Here is a 14666-nt window from a genome sequence, read left to right on the forward strand (position 1 = left end):
GGCAGAGGGGGCTTGGAGAGGGGCTGTGAAGAGGGGGTGAAGTAGGCAATTATGTTAAGACCTTGCAGAGGCGGCACGGACAGTTTAAAGCACAAGCAAAGGACGAGGACAGTTGGGGAAAGTTTGTCTCGATATCGGAAATTATCTTGAGGTAACTTTTCCTGGTCAAAAATGTCCACTAAGGAAGAACGGGAAAAGCTGGCCCAAGTCATCAGGCAGTGGAACAACAACAGACTGGACTTGTTTGAAATAAGCGAACCAGATGAAGTAAGTGAATTGCCAAGAACTGTGCTAGCAGCACGTTAGATTTGACAGTTCGGGATTAGAATTGGTAACAGAAGCTTTGTCGTTGTTAGAATCTGGTCTTTCAGGGTGTCATGCGTTTCTACTTAGAAGATCCTTCCGGGGGAAACGTCGCTACCAAGTGTCTGCGTTTTGGAAGCAACGCTTCCACAAGCGAGGTGGTTGAAACTTTAGCTGAGAAATTTCGGCCTGATATGAAAATGCTGAGCACTTCCCATTGTTTGTACGAGATCCACGGCAATAAGGGTGAGACACTGAGTGATAGTCCAAAAGTGGCACCGTTCCGATCCGACAACTTCTTGTTTCTCTGTGTGCAAAACAAGAACGTAGACTGGACCCAGATGAGAGACCTTTGGTGGTTCAATTAAACTGGAACTCAAACAACCGAGAAGGAAGATTCGTGCTCAAGCAAAGCAAGGAGACACCCGAGGTAGTATCCGCCTACTGCGTCTTTCAAGGAATCTTTTTTCTGACATGTCAAACCATGTGATCACTAAAGGAGAGCTGTCACGACAAGGAAAAAGGGGGCGTAATCCAAACCTTCAAGAGGACACTGTCGAGAAAAGACAAGAAAAACAAAAACAAAGTGTCTGACAAACCTGCTGATGTGGACCAGAACAGGTATAAAAAACGACCGCAATTAAATTTACGTGAAGACCCTTTACTTCTTGAAACAAATATCTAGGGCAAGTGAAAACCTAGCAAATGGCAGTCCAGAAACACCAGAACAGTACACGGGAAAGAAAAGGCAAGGAGAGAGTCAGGCGGACACAAGTAAGTCATCTGTCTACAGGATGATAACTTCGGGATATTTGACGTTGACGATTTGACCGTTGAACCTCACAGACAGTCCTATGTCGGACTTCTTCGATCATCCCGGTTTACCACTTGGAATTCAACTTTGCGATCACTGTGAGTACAATTACAAGGTGATGTTGGTGCTTGAGTCTTCTAATGCCCTTGTGACGTTTCAGCTGAGGAGGCCTTCCTGATAGCGGTCATAAATTACGCCAATAGCTCCACGATTCATTTCAAGCTCTCGCCAGCGTATGCCCTCTACGCCGCAGGCCGCTTTGCACTGCGACGTCCGGAGGGGTCCGTTGGTGGGGTAACTTCCATCGCAGACAAAATGGTGGCTGTGACAAGCAAGGTCATTCAGGCAAGTCCAGGAACTGACTCAATAACCTTTGATACGATTCCATGAAAGATGACCTGTACTATTCATCTTCAGAAGCAGCAGGATAACGTCGGAGCTCTTGCCTTCTGGACGGCTAACACTTCCGAGCTGCTAAACTTCTTCAAACACGACAAGGACCTCAGCCAACTCACGCAGCAAAGTCAGCTGGATCTGTCCCACCTTGTGCATAAAGCTTACAGGTAAGTGCTCACTTGTCTCCCCGCACAGATTCGAATAAAATCCATCTATTTAGTTTTGGTCTTTCTATCACCTTAGTCACCTGATTCGGTGTATACAGACTGAGCTCAGAAAGAATTTGCCAACCTTTTTGATTGATCCTGAGCAACACGGTCCTCTTCCTGCTGGGATAGGTAAAGACATGCTGCAGCCGACACATCGCCAGACACAATTACACGGCGCTTCAGGTTTTACTTCCGTGTTGTTATCGTTCCAGAGATGGTACTGAACACTTTGATGAACACCATGTCGCTGTTGCGACGCTACCAGGTCAACCCGGCCCTCGCCATTCAGCTCTTCTCCCAGCTTTTTCACTTTATCAGCGCCTGGCTCTTCAACCAACTTATGAACCCTGACGCCAGCACCCCAGGCCTGCGCTCCCACTACTGGGGGGCGGCTCTCCGCCAAAGGCTGATCGGCATAGAAGCCTGGGCGGAGAGACAGGGTCTGGAGCTGGCTGCAGACTGCCACCTGGGACACATCATCCAGGTTGGGTTTTCCTCCTCCTATATTTCATGTTTTAGCCTGAGAGTTGAAGTATTTCTTTCTGATCAAAAACAGGCAACATCACTCCTAACCATGAATAAATACACCACGCAAGATGTGAATGAAATCCAGAGCACCTGTTTCAAGTTGAATTCATTGCAGCTGCGGGCTTTGTTAAGCGGATACTTTTATGCCCCCGATGAGCCTCACATCCCAGCGGTGAGGCAAAGCTGCAGCGTTCTGAATGAGCTGCAGCTATTTGATGCTCTTTTGTGGAAGTACAATAATTCTACTGGCCTTAAAAGACTGGATAAGATTCTCCTGGTCTGCGTGCAATCCTTCAGTCTGGATAAATTTTTCAGCTGTCTACAATCTTGCTGCAGGATTTGATCGATGGCGTGGTCACGGCCGCAGAGGCCTCGGCCGACAACCTGATTCGGCAGGAAGGCCGAGACGTCCAGCTTGAGGAGAACCTTGACCTCCCCCTGCCCTTCCTGTTGCCAGATGGGGGATATTCCTGCGACAAAGTGAGAGGAATCCCTCCAGGCTTTCGGGAGTTTCTAGAGCCTATTTGCCAGAGAGGTACCAGACAAGTAAAGGTTTGAATTGTACAATATAAAAGCACCACAGTTTTGTGACACTTCTTTCGTAGGTCTCTGCTATCTAACCTCCCAGCAAAACCCGAAAGGTGATTGGACCATCTTCTTTGCTGGACCAGGAACTCTATTCTTGGTATATATTACACAAGACATCAATCTGACTAATAAGCAAACGGTGGCTATTTGTGTGCCTTTAATGAACCTGGCCATTGGAGACGTCCTTGAGTGTTCCTATTTTGAATTAAACTGTATGCCCCATTCAATTCATTTTCTTTCTCATCATGAGGACAACCCGAGTCAGCCAGAAGCTGTTTCAGTCACCCTGAAGAAACCACTCAACAGTGGCATGGGGATCAGCATTGTGGCTGCCAAGGTAACCGTGGCAACCCTGACAAAAAACATGTTCTCACAAATGGTCCCTGCACATACACAACCGCTATCTTGCCAAACGTCTGATCTGATTAGCATCCTCGTTGTAATTATGCCTCAGGGAGCAGGCCAAGACCACCTCGGGATTTACATCAAGTCGATTGTCAAGGGTGGACCGGCCGAGATGGTGGGTTCACACAAACCCAAGTCATTCCACGGAAGGGAAGGGCTGACATTTCTGAAATGTTTCTAATTTTTACAGAATGGTCTGTTGACAACAGGCGACCAGCTGCTCAGCGTGGACGGTCAAAGCTTGCTCGGCCTCAGTCAGGAAAGGTAGCTCCAGCTGACCCCAAAACCCTGTGAAGTTCCAGGAACCTTTTCCGCATTTTGAGTTTTTGTCTGGTTTAGGGCGGCAGCACTCATGATGGAAACCGGCCCAATTGTGACCTTAAAAGTGGCTAAGTTTGGCGCTAGCTTCCATGGCCTCAGTGCTCTGCTGGGCATTCCTGCCCCCGCTTGTACTGCAGGTGAAAACCATCAACCATAATGGAATTGTTTGAAAATTCTGAAGACCACTTTCTGTCCTTGAAGGAAGTGATAATAGTCACGTTGCAGCTAACTGGAAGGAAATCCCTCTCTACGTTGTTGAAGATCCTGCTCAACTGGAGCAGAGGGGGGTTCGGCACGGCCGCGGGGGGACAAAGAAAGATCAGATCATGCAGAACAGGCAATTTTATCGCTCCAACCCCAACATGGCCGGTGGGTGACGTCCATTCTGATATTGCGATGAGTGTGAAATACGCTTAAGGGGATGTCACATGAACTGTGATATTTTTAGTATTTGATTTATTTTTCTCCCGAATTATGACAGATTTTGCCCTTGAGGACGACGATGAGCTCGCCAAGCGAGATGTGCGAGGGAACAAGTCAGTTTCCAACCTTTGCAGTGATGTATGATTTGTTTTTCCCGACTTAACTAAAGATGCGGTCAGCCCGGATTGTTTCTGGATGTCAAGCAAGGTCACCCTTTTGTCTGCTGTTAGACTTTTCATCCAGAATATCTGACGCTTCCAACCCCGAAATCCCAGGACAGGAACGCATCTGCATCCAGTCGACCGCAGCAAATGTTTCGGGTGTCTTTAGGGCCTTTGGGAGGACAGAATGCTGTTAACAAGAGGACCTTTATGGTAATATTTCACAATGTCCATCTTGCTTTGTCTTTTAGAACTTCAAATGCGTTGATGCAAATGTAATGAAAAATCACAATCTATGCTTTGTGTTGTCATAGAACGAAGGCCTCAAATAAAAATAGTGTCTTCTCTTCCATCTCCAGCGTCAAGCTCTTTCACAGGAGAACTTGTGCGTGGACACAGGGGGCCCCCTGGTGGATAAAAGTCAAACCATCTGGCAGGGCAGAAGCTCCAAAGGCTACCACTCGCACCTACCTATTCGCCCGAGCTTCTCCACCCAAAACATCCTCGCTGACAACTGCTGCCCGGTCAAAGGGCATCAAGGAACCCGCGCAGGGGTCTGAAGGACTCCTTTTTCACAACAGCCCATTCCGACGCCTTCCGTCCAGCCGATACGCATCGACATCCCTGTGAGCAGGCCGGGCATTTCTCACGCCATTCCTGCACTTACCACATTCCAGCATCGTTCGTGTCTAGCGCCGTTGAGGTCCAGTCAAAGCCTCCAAATAAACGGACACTTGACCCAAAGGTGTCCGAAACCTCCCGTCCACTACACTTTCCCCATTCCTGCTGATGAGAAGCTACCTCCACCCTCGCGACTATCCCAGCAACATACGGCAAAACCGCAAGTGAGCATCACTCCTACAAAGCACGTTTCCTTCCAAGAACCACTGAGCCAGCAGAAGCAGAGCAAATGTCCGGTGGAGCCTAAAGACCGGCGGAAACCGAATGACATGACCAAACTGGACGAGGTCGAGGTCCTGGAGCAGGAGGTAAGGGCGCTTCAGGCCAAGGGCGAACTCAGCGCCAAGGAGACCGAGCGACTTGGCAACCTGAGCCTGGAGTGGCAGTTTCAGAAGAGGCTGCGAGAGATCCGGCAACAGGGAGAGGATGAGGACGACGAGGACTTGGATATGATGGTGGTGATACAAGAGCTGGAGAAAAGAGCTCAGGTAAGCGCATTCAACGAGGAACAGCTATTGTTTGTGGCCTTTTTTCAAAGAAACAAACAAGAAGGTGATACGTTTTGTCTCCTAGAAAAAGAAAAGTCCACCAGGAAATACAAACATTTTGAAAGCACAGTCCAAAGGTCTTGCCAACCCAAAAGATGAGAAAACAGGTACTTACTTCATTGGTGGAAAATCGACTTGGCTGATGAATTCATTGGGAAAACATTTTGCTTACTTTTCACTCCATATTTTATTGTCCTTTCGGTTTTCGGCAGATAACAGATCAAGCGGACGGCGACAAGAAACAGCGATGTTTCCAGAGTGAGGAAAACTAGTCATTATTGTTTTGTATTTGCGGAAATCGAATCACGATTGCTTCTCCTGTTTGCAAGCAGTCCCTGAGAACTTCATTGTTTTGCTCCCCATAATGAAGTAACATATAAAGTTAAAAAATAAATTGATCCACAGGTGCCGGGAAGACAAGGCACGGAGGTTGTCGGCTCCCGAGAAGCTACCGTTCAAGGAGCGTCAGCGTCTGTTTTCCCTGACACCCAGTGCGTAAATGAAGGTTTAAGCTTTGCTAGTTTAAAAAAAAAAAGGCCGTACTGTTATGTCAATACAAGTTTAGGCTTAGACCCATAAAGCATGTCAGACTTTTACTATGGTACTACAATTGATCTTATTATGCATCAATGTCACTATTTTTTTGGTTTGATCACATTTAAAGTTTTGTTTCTGTCCTTTAAAAAAAATAAAGAGTTTCATTAGTGTTCATTTCTGATCCCGTTCTCCCAACACATTTATGATTCACCTATACATTGATATTTTTTAACCTATCGTATTTTATGATCATGCAACACCAACTTCTGGCATCTCAAAGCAATTATAAATCGTTTTAGGGGGGATATCAATTACGTGACAATTTTCTCACTTTTTTTCATTTAACGCGTTGATAAAACTGTACCACAGCCTTCTCTTGGTCTTTGGTTTCGATGGAGCCCCTGCGCATTCGGCGGATCTCATTGATGGCGTCGATGCCGGATATTTTTCTTGTCTTGACCAGGTAGCAGGCCAGCATGGTGCCTGTTCTTCCGTGGCCGTGCATGCAGTGGACGGCCACGCCCTAGAAGAAGGGGATACAAGTGTCACTATAGCTAAAGCAAATATGGCCTTATAAACTGGACCCCTGGACCTTTCTGGAGTCTCATACCTCTCCTTTGGTGTTGGCCTCCTCCACAATGGCGAGGAATCTATCAATCTGAGACTGCGAGGGTGGCGTGAAGTCAACAATCTTGATGTGATGGAGCTGCAGTTTAGGACACGTATCATAATTGGGGGGTTTGTGCTCGCACAGGCACACCAGGTGTTGGATGCCATGGTCCAGAAGATACTGGTACTGCGCCGTCATCCGGGGAAAGGCCAGTCCTGCTACTTTGCCCGGGTCTACCCATGAGAAATTGTTTGGTGGAGTGGAACCCATTCTGAGAAGAAAGAAAGTATTAATTAAGTACCACAATTTCACTCTGACCCATTTGTAGGCATTTATTATTAAGGTTGCAAATTATAGTTGTCATTTAAACAAACTGTGAGTGAGACTTATTGTACAGTACTCACTAATTCATTGATTTTTACGTGTGTGTGTGTGTGTGTGTGTGTGTGTGTGTGTGTGTGTGTGTGTGTCTCTGTGTGTGTGTCTCTGTGTGTGTCTGTGTGGTCCTAAGTTATTAGGTGAAAAATGTGGATATGTACTATTTCAGAAGTGCCCTACGAGAGAATAAAATTACTTTCTAATGGAATAGTGGAATACAAGTAGCAAGAAACTACACGCGTTCATGTAAGGGAAGGAACTTTGGGTAAACTTAGCATAAATCACTGCGGACCCACATTAACGACGCCGATTCAAGCAAGATGACATACTGGACCAGTACAGTAGCATACAAACATTTTAGCTAGACTGGAAATCCTCTTGCGAGAAATCAAGTTAAGTTGAGTTCAGTTAGCCTAGCTGAGAAACTTGGAAGACCCACGCACAAAAACGTAATACTGCTACATGCTAATACGATGGCTAACGTCAGGTGTCCAATGTATGACACTCATAGACATACAAAAAAGGACGTAAATTTACCGTTATTTAGTGGAGGAAAGGGCGAATGAAAACTTGGTGGCGTCTTCTCGTCCCAAATGAAATATGCGAGACAAGACTTTCGGCGTCGACGTCCGCCGCTCGTTACATAAGGCTTGATAAGGATTGCAGTACAGCATAATGAAAGCCATTGACCCATAGTTTCTAATGTTTATTAAACCTATATGCTACGAATGCTTGCAACTGTCAGGATGGCCGAGCGGTCTAAGGCGCTGCGTTCAGGTCGCAGTCTCCCCTGGAGGCGTGGGTTCGAATCCCACTTCTGACAGCAACCTTTTTTATTTTAAATTTATTGCTACTTCTTGTGTGTGTAATATTTATGCCTAAATACTGTATATTATAGAAACCACTGTGTACGCGTTCAACAACAGGAATACTGCGAATAATGGGCTAATATGTATTAAACTGATCAGAGATCAGCTCTCGTGCCTCCAGACGCTTACTTTTTTTCACATCATCACAGTTCCTCGTTGATCAATGTGTGTCTGGTCAACTGTAGATTTAATTGATTAAAAAAAACGTAAAGAAAAACAATTTGTTGGTTCGCCATAATTGAATATTTGTCATTTCTCCAACCGGCCACCAGGGGGCGTCCGCATTATTTTTGGCCCTGTAGTTTTATATGCAGTCAAGAAAGAAAGCAGAAGGCGACCATAGTTTACAGCACATCACAGTTTTACTCGCGTATCGTTTTGTTTTTGTACAAAGAGTAGAAAGAAGATTTGAGTGACGGGAAAGGAGACAGACTTGATCACATTGTCGTTAAACAGAACGTCTCGTAGACATAATTAGTTTTTTTCCCCATGAACTTACTCAGCACTGTATGTCGAGAAGAAAACCACACCATTGAGTGTTCCAAAACATCCCACTGAAAAGTTGTCACTAACTTGATGGATATTTAAAAACATGAAATAAAAAAAGAAACCACAGAGAGTTATAGAAAGCTATATCCAGGTAAGAGGAACCACAAATCATAGTTTCAACTGTCAGGTGGCATCTAGCGGAGGGAGAGAAATTTAGTTTGCAGTCCTACTGTGTGCTAGTGAAGCACACGCACACACACGCACACACACCTCGAAAAACGACAAAAAGTTAACTAGATTTGTACATGATGTCACAGCCTGAAGGGTCGTCCATCATCACTCCGTTAGCATCATCATCATCAAAGCACCGACCCTCAACATGCTTCCCATCCACGGATGAGATTCCTAAAGATTTCTACATCTTCCCTCCTGCTCCAACGTCCGCGTTCCAAACTTTGCCGCACATGGCGTTGGTGGCGTCACCATTTTATTTGTATTTTTTTACAAGATGGCGCAGAAGAACTTCTTCTCCCGGAAGGGGTTCTCCGAGGCGGGAACTGGCGAGAGCAGCGGGTCCTCTTTGGCGTGCGCTTCGCAGTAGGACATCAAGTCTGCTGCTGCTTTCGACACCTAAATATAAAACGGGTTCAGAAATAACTATTTTGGTCTAACTCTAATGGTGGGTGTAATTCCTTTATTCACCACTAGATGGTGCAAATTTGAAAACAATTGCATTTCATCACTTTGCTCACCTTTATCCTGTCAATGTTGGCCTCCATCTTGAGCTGCTCTACCAGCTTCCTGGCTTGTGCAATGCTGGCCGTGTTATTGCTCGCCATGGGCACGTCTGCATGGGACAGAACGTCGTCACGTCAGCGGACCGCCGTACGTTGTCACGCACAAGCGCGGTATTATCGAGCACATGCGGCCATTTTATTTATGGCCTCAGTTGCTAGGCAGCTGGTGGCTGAGGGTGAGCGAGGTGGGGGCACTGCTTTGTCCACAGCACCATTTCGAATCATTGCATTGGAAGTAAGGCCAGAAGTACTGTACGTAAAGCCCGGTTCTGCACATCATTTATAAACGTGACAAAAGAAATACTATTCTTGGTTTGCGTTTTATGATATCACATAATCGATTAATCCGAATGGCGTGCGCCCACTTTTGCAACTTTTGAATGAAAATGAGGCTTACTTCCCGAGCATGGCCGGGACTAGTCAAAGTCATCTTTTGTATCGAGGTCATTGTTTCACGGCTCGGGGGAAGCGTTGAAAAGGGGCCAGCGGATTGCTAGCGCGTTGCGCTTTCAGGTTTCTGGGGTGTCGGCACAAATTTAGCACTTTGTTTTTGTTCTCAGCGTTGTAAAGTGAAAATGGCCAAAATGACCCTAAGATGGCCGCTTCAAGTCAAAATGGCCGACTTCCTGTGTCATTTTTTTTTTTTTTTGTCATGGCTACTTATTTCTATTCTTGGTAGACATACCCTCAAATTTCATAACTGAAAATGACTGCGTGCTGTAATACATCTGCTAAGCACTATTTGTGTGATTTGAAAGCATGTTGCAATAATTGGTGGGAAAGCATAATAGTCATGCGTCACATGACCATGTGCGTGTATGCGCAATAAAAGGTCACGCGACATCATAAAGGCAGAAAATGGAAAACAGGCGGTCAATTCATGGTCAGCTGCCTCGTCTCGAGCCACCAATCATCGTAGCTGCCCTAACCTTGTCAAAGAGAAGCTCGCCTTTACCTGGTCTGCTTCCACCGCCGCGCTCCGCCTGTGCAGTGTCTGCAGCTCAAGTCAGCGAGTTGAGCTCGGCCCACTCTGCATGAAAGACACACAGAAAAAAAGTGAAAATTTCTCACTGCATCCGGCACCGGTGCATCCAAAAAAATCTGGAAACTTTTTTCAAACACATTGCCATTTTTGATTCGTGTGCTTATGTTCATTTCCATGGAAGTCCCTCATGATATTGCCCTCAAATTTGAACCGGTTGAGGCCTGCGTGGCCCACGTGCTTTCTTTCGGTCGCCCATCCCGGCCGGGTTTAAGTGGCTCATCCTCCTTTTGCCTTGCATCGACTGCGTCATTGTCCGCGGACACGTGACGCTCGCTGTCTGCTGCTTCTGATAAATGGACCAATTACTCCGCATGAGCAGATCTGCAGAGGAAGGGAATTCCGGCTGTCGTAAATCCCGCACTGATGCGGCACGGCAGAAAAGCATACATTAGCAAAAAAAAAAAGAGAGAGAGGGAGAGGGAAAACACACACTCGCCAAAAGCTCCAAACAGCAAAATAAACTTTACTCGGAGATCGTGGGGTGTGGATGTAATGTGCAGCACTTAGCATCTTTGACACAACGTTGACACAGCAAACATAAACGGGAAACAAATGGCAGCAGTCACGTGAGCGCCAACTAGTGACTGTTAACCCCGCGGGGAGCGGCCTCCACCACCTTTTGGAGATGTCGGCCATCTTGTTTCTGGGACCGCTCATTCATATTTGCTACAGATATTCCCATACGTTGCTAGCTGGCTAGCCGCTAATGAGCAAGCGCTGTCGCGTGGGTCAGCGTCACATGAGACGTCCCGCTTAGGAAAATGTAATTGCAGGCCCCATGGAGACTGACGGTCTGTTACTCTGATAGCTACGTTCATCTAGCAACCCCCACCCTCCTTCTCAAGCTAATTAGCTTGACTATATTTATTTTTCTTCCAGTGTCAACGAGAAAGAAAGACCGCCAGGCAGGCAGGGAGTGTCGTGTCGTCATGAAGCCCGAGGGGGTGTGGTAATTAAACACGTGGCTCCGGCCCTGGCATCTGGACCCTGGTGGAAGAGTGATTAAGTCGCAGGGTCTACAGAGAGTCATCTTTAAAAAAATTCAGACTTTTCATATCTGTCGGAGAAATGGAGACGTTTCATAGAAAATGGGGCCAGAAATGCCCAATTGAAAAATAACGTACCGTAATTTTCGGACTATAAGTCGCACCAGCCATAAAATGCCCAAAAAAGTGAAAAAAAACATATATATGTATATAAGTCGCTCCTGAGTATAAGTCGCCCCCCACCCAAACTATGAAAAAAAACACGACTTATAGTCCGAAAATTACGGTAGTTCTTTTTGCTAAAATGTCTGATGTTTTTTTGTCGATCGGGACAAACGAAGATTCAAAGGACCTAGCATGTCATTATAACGTCATATAAGCCTCGTCTGTCCTCCATAAACCAGGAAGTAATTCCAGATTTTTTTTTTTCTTAAGTACCCTAAAGTAAAACAAGACACTCCACTTTCTCCCACTGACTGCCTCACAGTCGGCCCACGGCCACCCGTCATCATTCCATTAGCCCGGACATCTGCGACACCCTCAGCATGACACCCTCAGTGTGTGTGTGTGTTTTAGGGGTTAATCTGAAGCCCAGAAGAATGGGTGGGGTGGCCCAGGAAATGATGCATCGACTGGGATCTGAGGAGGTAGCAGCTTATTGCTCCAGGGAGCGCAAGTGTGCTCTCTTATGTTTAGCAGATCAAACACCGGTACCCCGCTACGACTTCTCTGTTGGATTCAAGCGGCAACAACCAATCAAGAACAATCCTACTGGGGTGAAATGTTGATAACAAAAAAAAATAAATCCACTCCCGCTCCAAAAGAGTTAAAACCTTGAAATTGTGCATTACGTAATAGCACAGCGGGTTAGTGGGGTAGAAACAATGCAGAAGAGCAGCGACTATAAAGCCCTAGATTCATTCTGAGGCATATTTTGTGTTTTCAAGGTGGCAAACCAGCCCCGACTGATTTTGGGGAACCACTTAAGAGTTTTGCAAGTGTGTGTCTGCGGGTAGAGTGGAGATAAACATACGTCTCCTCTGGAACCGATCAAGCAGCCAAGAATAACAGTGTCGGACTGCTGGGCCGTTAACAATATGACAAACATCCGGCCTTGTTTGGATTGTACAGAGAGTGCAAGGGCGAGCTTTGCCGAGACTCCCGAGTCCTCAAAGAGATCTTTCTCTTTAAAGCTTTAGCAGAACAGATGGTCCAGAACAACAGAGACGGCAATTTGTGTGATGACAAACTTTTAGACTTCAAACCTAGACGGAAAATTAAAGACCACGGTTGGTCGGCATCTTCATTGCTCAACTTTTTTTGTGGACTTGACTGCATGGAATTGAAAAAAACCTACTGACATGGACCTTACCTTCACAACACCACTTGAAAGAGTCCCGGAAACTCGAAGCAACATCCAAGATTTTTTATCTGTTGACTCGTCGAGATCTTGTCCTGAAATAGTAAAAGATGTCGGAGGTGACAAAAAACTAATCCAGGACAACTTTGCAGATTGGACTACTTTAAGACCTGAATAAGATCCGATCTTTCTGTCTCTAAGGACAAACAAAATGTTGGTTGTTGTGCTGAAAGAACATTTGACAGACTCACTTCCATAAGATCTTTGCAGATCTTTAGATTGTGAACTCGAGCTCGCTGTGCACCCAAAAACAAAAAACAACACTTGTCAGGAGCAAACAAGTGCCAAGAAAGGTCGGCGCCTTTAGCTCAACGTCATCCTCGAGGCCTCGGCTTTTTCTCTTTAAACACGGACGGCAGGCACACAAACTAGCAGCTCATCCAGAGGGATCGTCAATTCCCAAAACAATTCCCCTCGTCATCCTGACCTTGTTTGTCGCTCCGATGTTTCGCAACACTTGTTAACCTCGACTGTTTTGTCTTGGTGGCGGCCTCCAAAGACTAAATGCTAAACAGGCCCCCGCCGATACGCTACACAAAACCTCGAGAGGTTTGTCAATAAAGCACAACAATTTCTTTTGTGCCGCGTACAATTTATTCGAGTATGCTTGATGAAAAAAACGGACCCTCCCCCTCATCCCCCCCTTTCTCCTCTGACCACGACATGACGCTCGAGGAAGGAAAATGGTCGGGAATGATCGGAGCTCAACCCCCCCCCCCCCCCCCCTTTTTTTTTGATCCTTGAATTTCATCCGGCAGAGTGAATTATCTTTTTTTTCCCCACCAGCGAGGGGGGCGGGGTGGGGTTCCCTGATGTAAACCCAGCAGCAGCATCACAATCAATCAAACGAGCGCACACACACCCCGCGGTAGCCACCATATTGAAAAAGATGATTTGAAAACATACCTTGTTGAATGCGTTTCCCCGACGCAGAGTCAAAACACATCCACGCTGTCCTGCTCTTCCTCTTCTCTCTCCCTGGCTGAGATCCTCCCTGCCTCCCTCTCCTTGCCTGCCGCTCCCACAGTCTCCACCCTCCAGCCAGGCTGCAAGAAGGTACCCCCCCTCCTCCTCCTCCTCCTCTTCCTCCCCTCTCTATTCTCTCTCTCCGTCTGTTATCATCGGCACGCTCTGTCCATCCTGACATCAGTCACGCCAATAAAATATTAGTCGGATCCCCCCCGACTTTGTAATAAATATCGGAACAAGCAGGAAATAGCCGGGGAGTTGCATACTTAATTTTTGGAAGGCCATTTTTTTTAATTACAGTAATGTAAAAGGAATTTTTAATGTATGTTTTAGATATGCTTCAATTACTCGTGGTTTTTTATTTTTTATTTTAAGCGGTTTAGTTTACGATACTGCTAGTTCACCACTGCTGGATGTTAGCTTGCCATGCTAAGAACCTGTTCTTCAACAAAGCGGATCCAATAGAGACTGAAATAAATGAATGGATTTCAATGAACATATAATGGACAGAAGTTCTATGCAGATTTTTAATATTCGCAGACTGACCTGGTCCTTAACCCGCAAATGGCGTGAACCCACTGTACGTACAATTGGACTCTATATAGGATGTATTGGCCTCTCTCTCCCCTGGCGCTGTGCACAGCTGTACACGAAACCAGTCATGCTCCATCCAGGGCTGTCGCCATGGCAACACAGAAAGGGAAATCCATTCTGTGAATCTCCCAGAGTCGTCACCGACGACAACGCAAGCCCACTACCACCACCCCCTACTCTTTTGTCGACTTGAATTAGCTGGAGCTCGTTTTCACATCCAAAAGCGGCCTTTCAAATGTAATTAGTTCATTCTGATTGGACTGTCCGGCACGTGTGTGTGTGTGTGTGTGTGTGTGTGTAGTGGTAGTATTAGGTGACTGTGCGATTGTGCAACATGGCTAAATCCCACGAGGCATTGGGGTAGGGCAGCAGCTGCCTCCATGGATGGATGGATGGATTGGTGGGGGCGTTCGGGGGGTCCAGATGGTCACAAATCACAAATGATGAAATCTTAGCATCCTCCCCTCTCCAATAACCACGTGACCACCCATCTTTTTTTTTTGATTTGACAATTTTAACAAAAGAAGCGGCACTGTGTTGTGTAAAAACACACAAATGAGGAGAATGTAATGAAACAACCCGGTTTTAATGAAGC

At 46.2% G+C, this 14666-nt stretch overlaps 3 protein-coding genes and 1 non-coding gene across 4 annotated transcripts; 2 read left to right on the plus strand and 2 right to left on the minus strand.

The window, feature by feature from the left end:
* Positions 1-171: 171 nt before the first annotated feature.
* Positions 172-5649, plus strand: LOC133169608 (afadin). The gene is given in 21 exon segments (XM_061301950.1): positions 172-267; positions 357-549; positions 627-733; positions 803-924; positions 989-1077; positions 1150-1215; positions 1278-1462; positions 1535-1680; positions 1757-1851; positions 1935-2206; positions 2279-2422; positions 2587-2785; positions 2856-2935; positions 3089-3175; positions 3293-3358; positions 3434-3507; positions 3583-3701; positions 3766-3933; positions 4046-4086; positions 4508-5317; positions 5590-5649. Coding segments are annotated over 21 exon segments (3219 nt in total).
* dusp23b (dual specificity phosphatase 23b) lies at positions 5540-7597 on the minus strand. The gene is made up of 3 exons (XM_061300593.1): positions 7440-7597; positions 6525-6795; positions 5540-6437 (listed from the first exon to the last, which is right to left on the minus strand). Exons 2-3 carry the CDS (start codon positions 6792-6794, stop codon positions 6252-6254), a joined length of 456 nt encoding a protein of 151 aa, XP_061156577.1. The 5' UTR covers position 6795; positions 7440-7597; the 3' UTR covers positions 5540-6251.
* A 45-nt stretch (positions 7598-7642) lies between these two features.
* On the plus strand, positions 7643-7725 carry trnal-cag (transfer RNA leucine (anticodon CAG)). The gene has a single exon. It is a non-coding gene; the product is annotated as a tRNA-Leu (tRNA).
* A 386-nt stretch (positions 7726-8111) lies between these two features.
* On the minus strand, positions 8112-13573 carry LOC133169224 (guanine nucleotide-binding protein G(I)/G(S)/G(O) subunit gamma-2). The gene is made up of 5 exons (XM_061301219.1): positions 13415-13573; positions 12461-12543; positions 10013-10087; positions 9013-9107; positions 8112-8890 (listed from the first exon to the last, which is right to left on the minus strand). The coding sequence occupies exons 4-5, from the start codon at positions 9097-9099 to the stop codon at positions 8762-8764; spliced, it is 216 nt and encodes a 71-aa protein (XP_061157203.1). The 5' UTR covers positions 9100-9107; positions 10013-10087; positions 12461-12543; positions 13415-13573; the 3' UTR covers positions 8112-8761.
* Between the last annotated feature and the right edge of the window lie 1093 nt (positions 13574-14666).

This window comes from Syngnathus typhle, linkage group LG16 (assembly GCF_033458585.1).
Source record: "Syngnathus typhle isolate RoL2023-S1 ecotype Sweden linkage group LG16, RoL_Styp_1.0, whole genome shotgun sequence".
In the NCBI taxonomy this organism is placed as follows: Eukaryota; Metazoa; Chordata; class Actinopteri; order Syngnathiformes; family Syngnathidae; genus Syngnathus; species Syngnathus typhle.

Bases quoted from the DNA above. Each gene is read 5' to 3' on its own strand.
- dusp23b (XM_061300593.1), bottom strand. From the start codon at position 6,794: ATGGGTTCCACTCCACCAAACAATTTCTCATGGGTAGACCCGGGCAAA. The intron at 6,438-6,524 runs GTATGAGACTCC...CCCTTCTTCTAG, and splicing joins AGGCCAACACCAAAGGAGAG to GGCGTGGCCGTCCACTGCAT.
- LOC133169224 (XM_061301219.1), bottom strand. From the start codon at position 9,099: ATGGCGAGCAATAACACGGCCAGCATTGCACAAGCCAGGAAGCTGGTA. The intron at 8,891-9,012 runs GTGAGCAAAGTG...TTTTATATTTAG, and splicing joins CCAACATTGACAGGATAAAG to GTGTCGAAAGCAGCAGCAGA.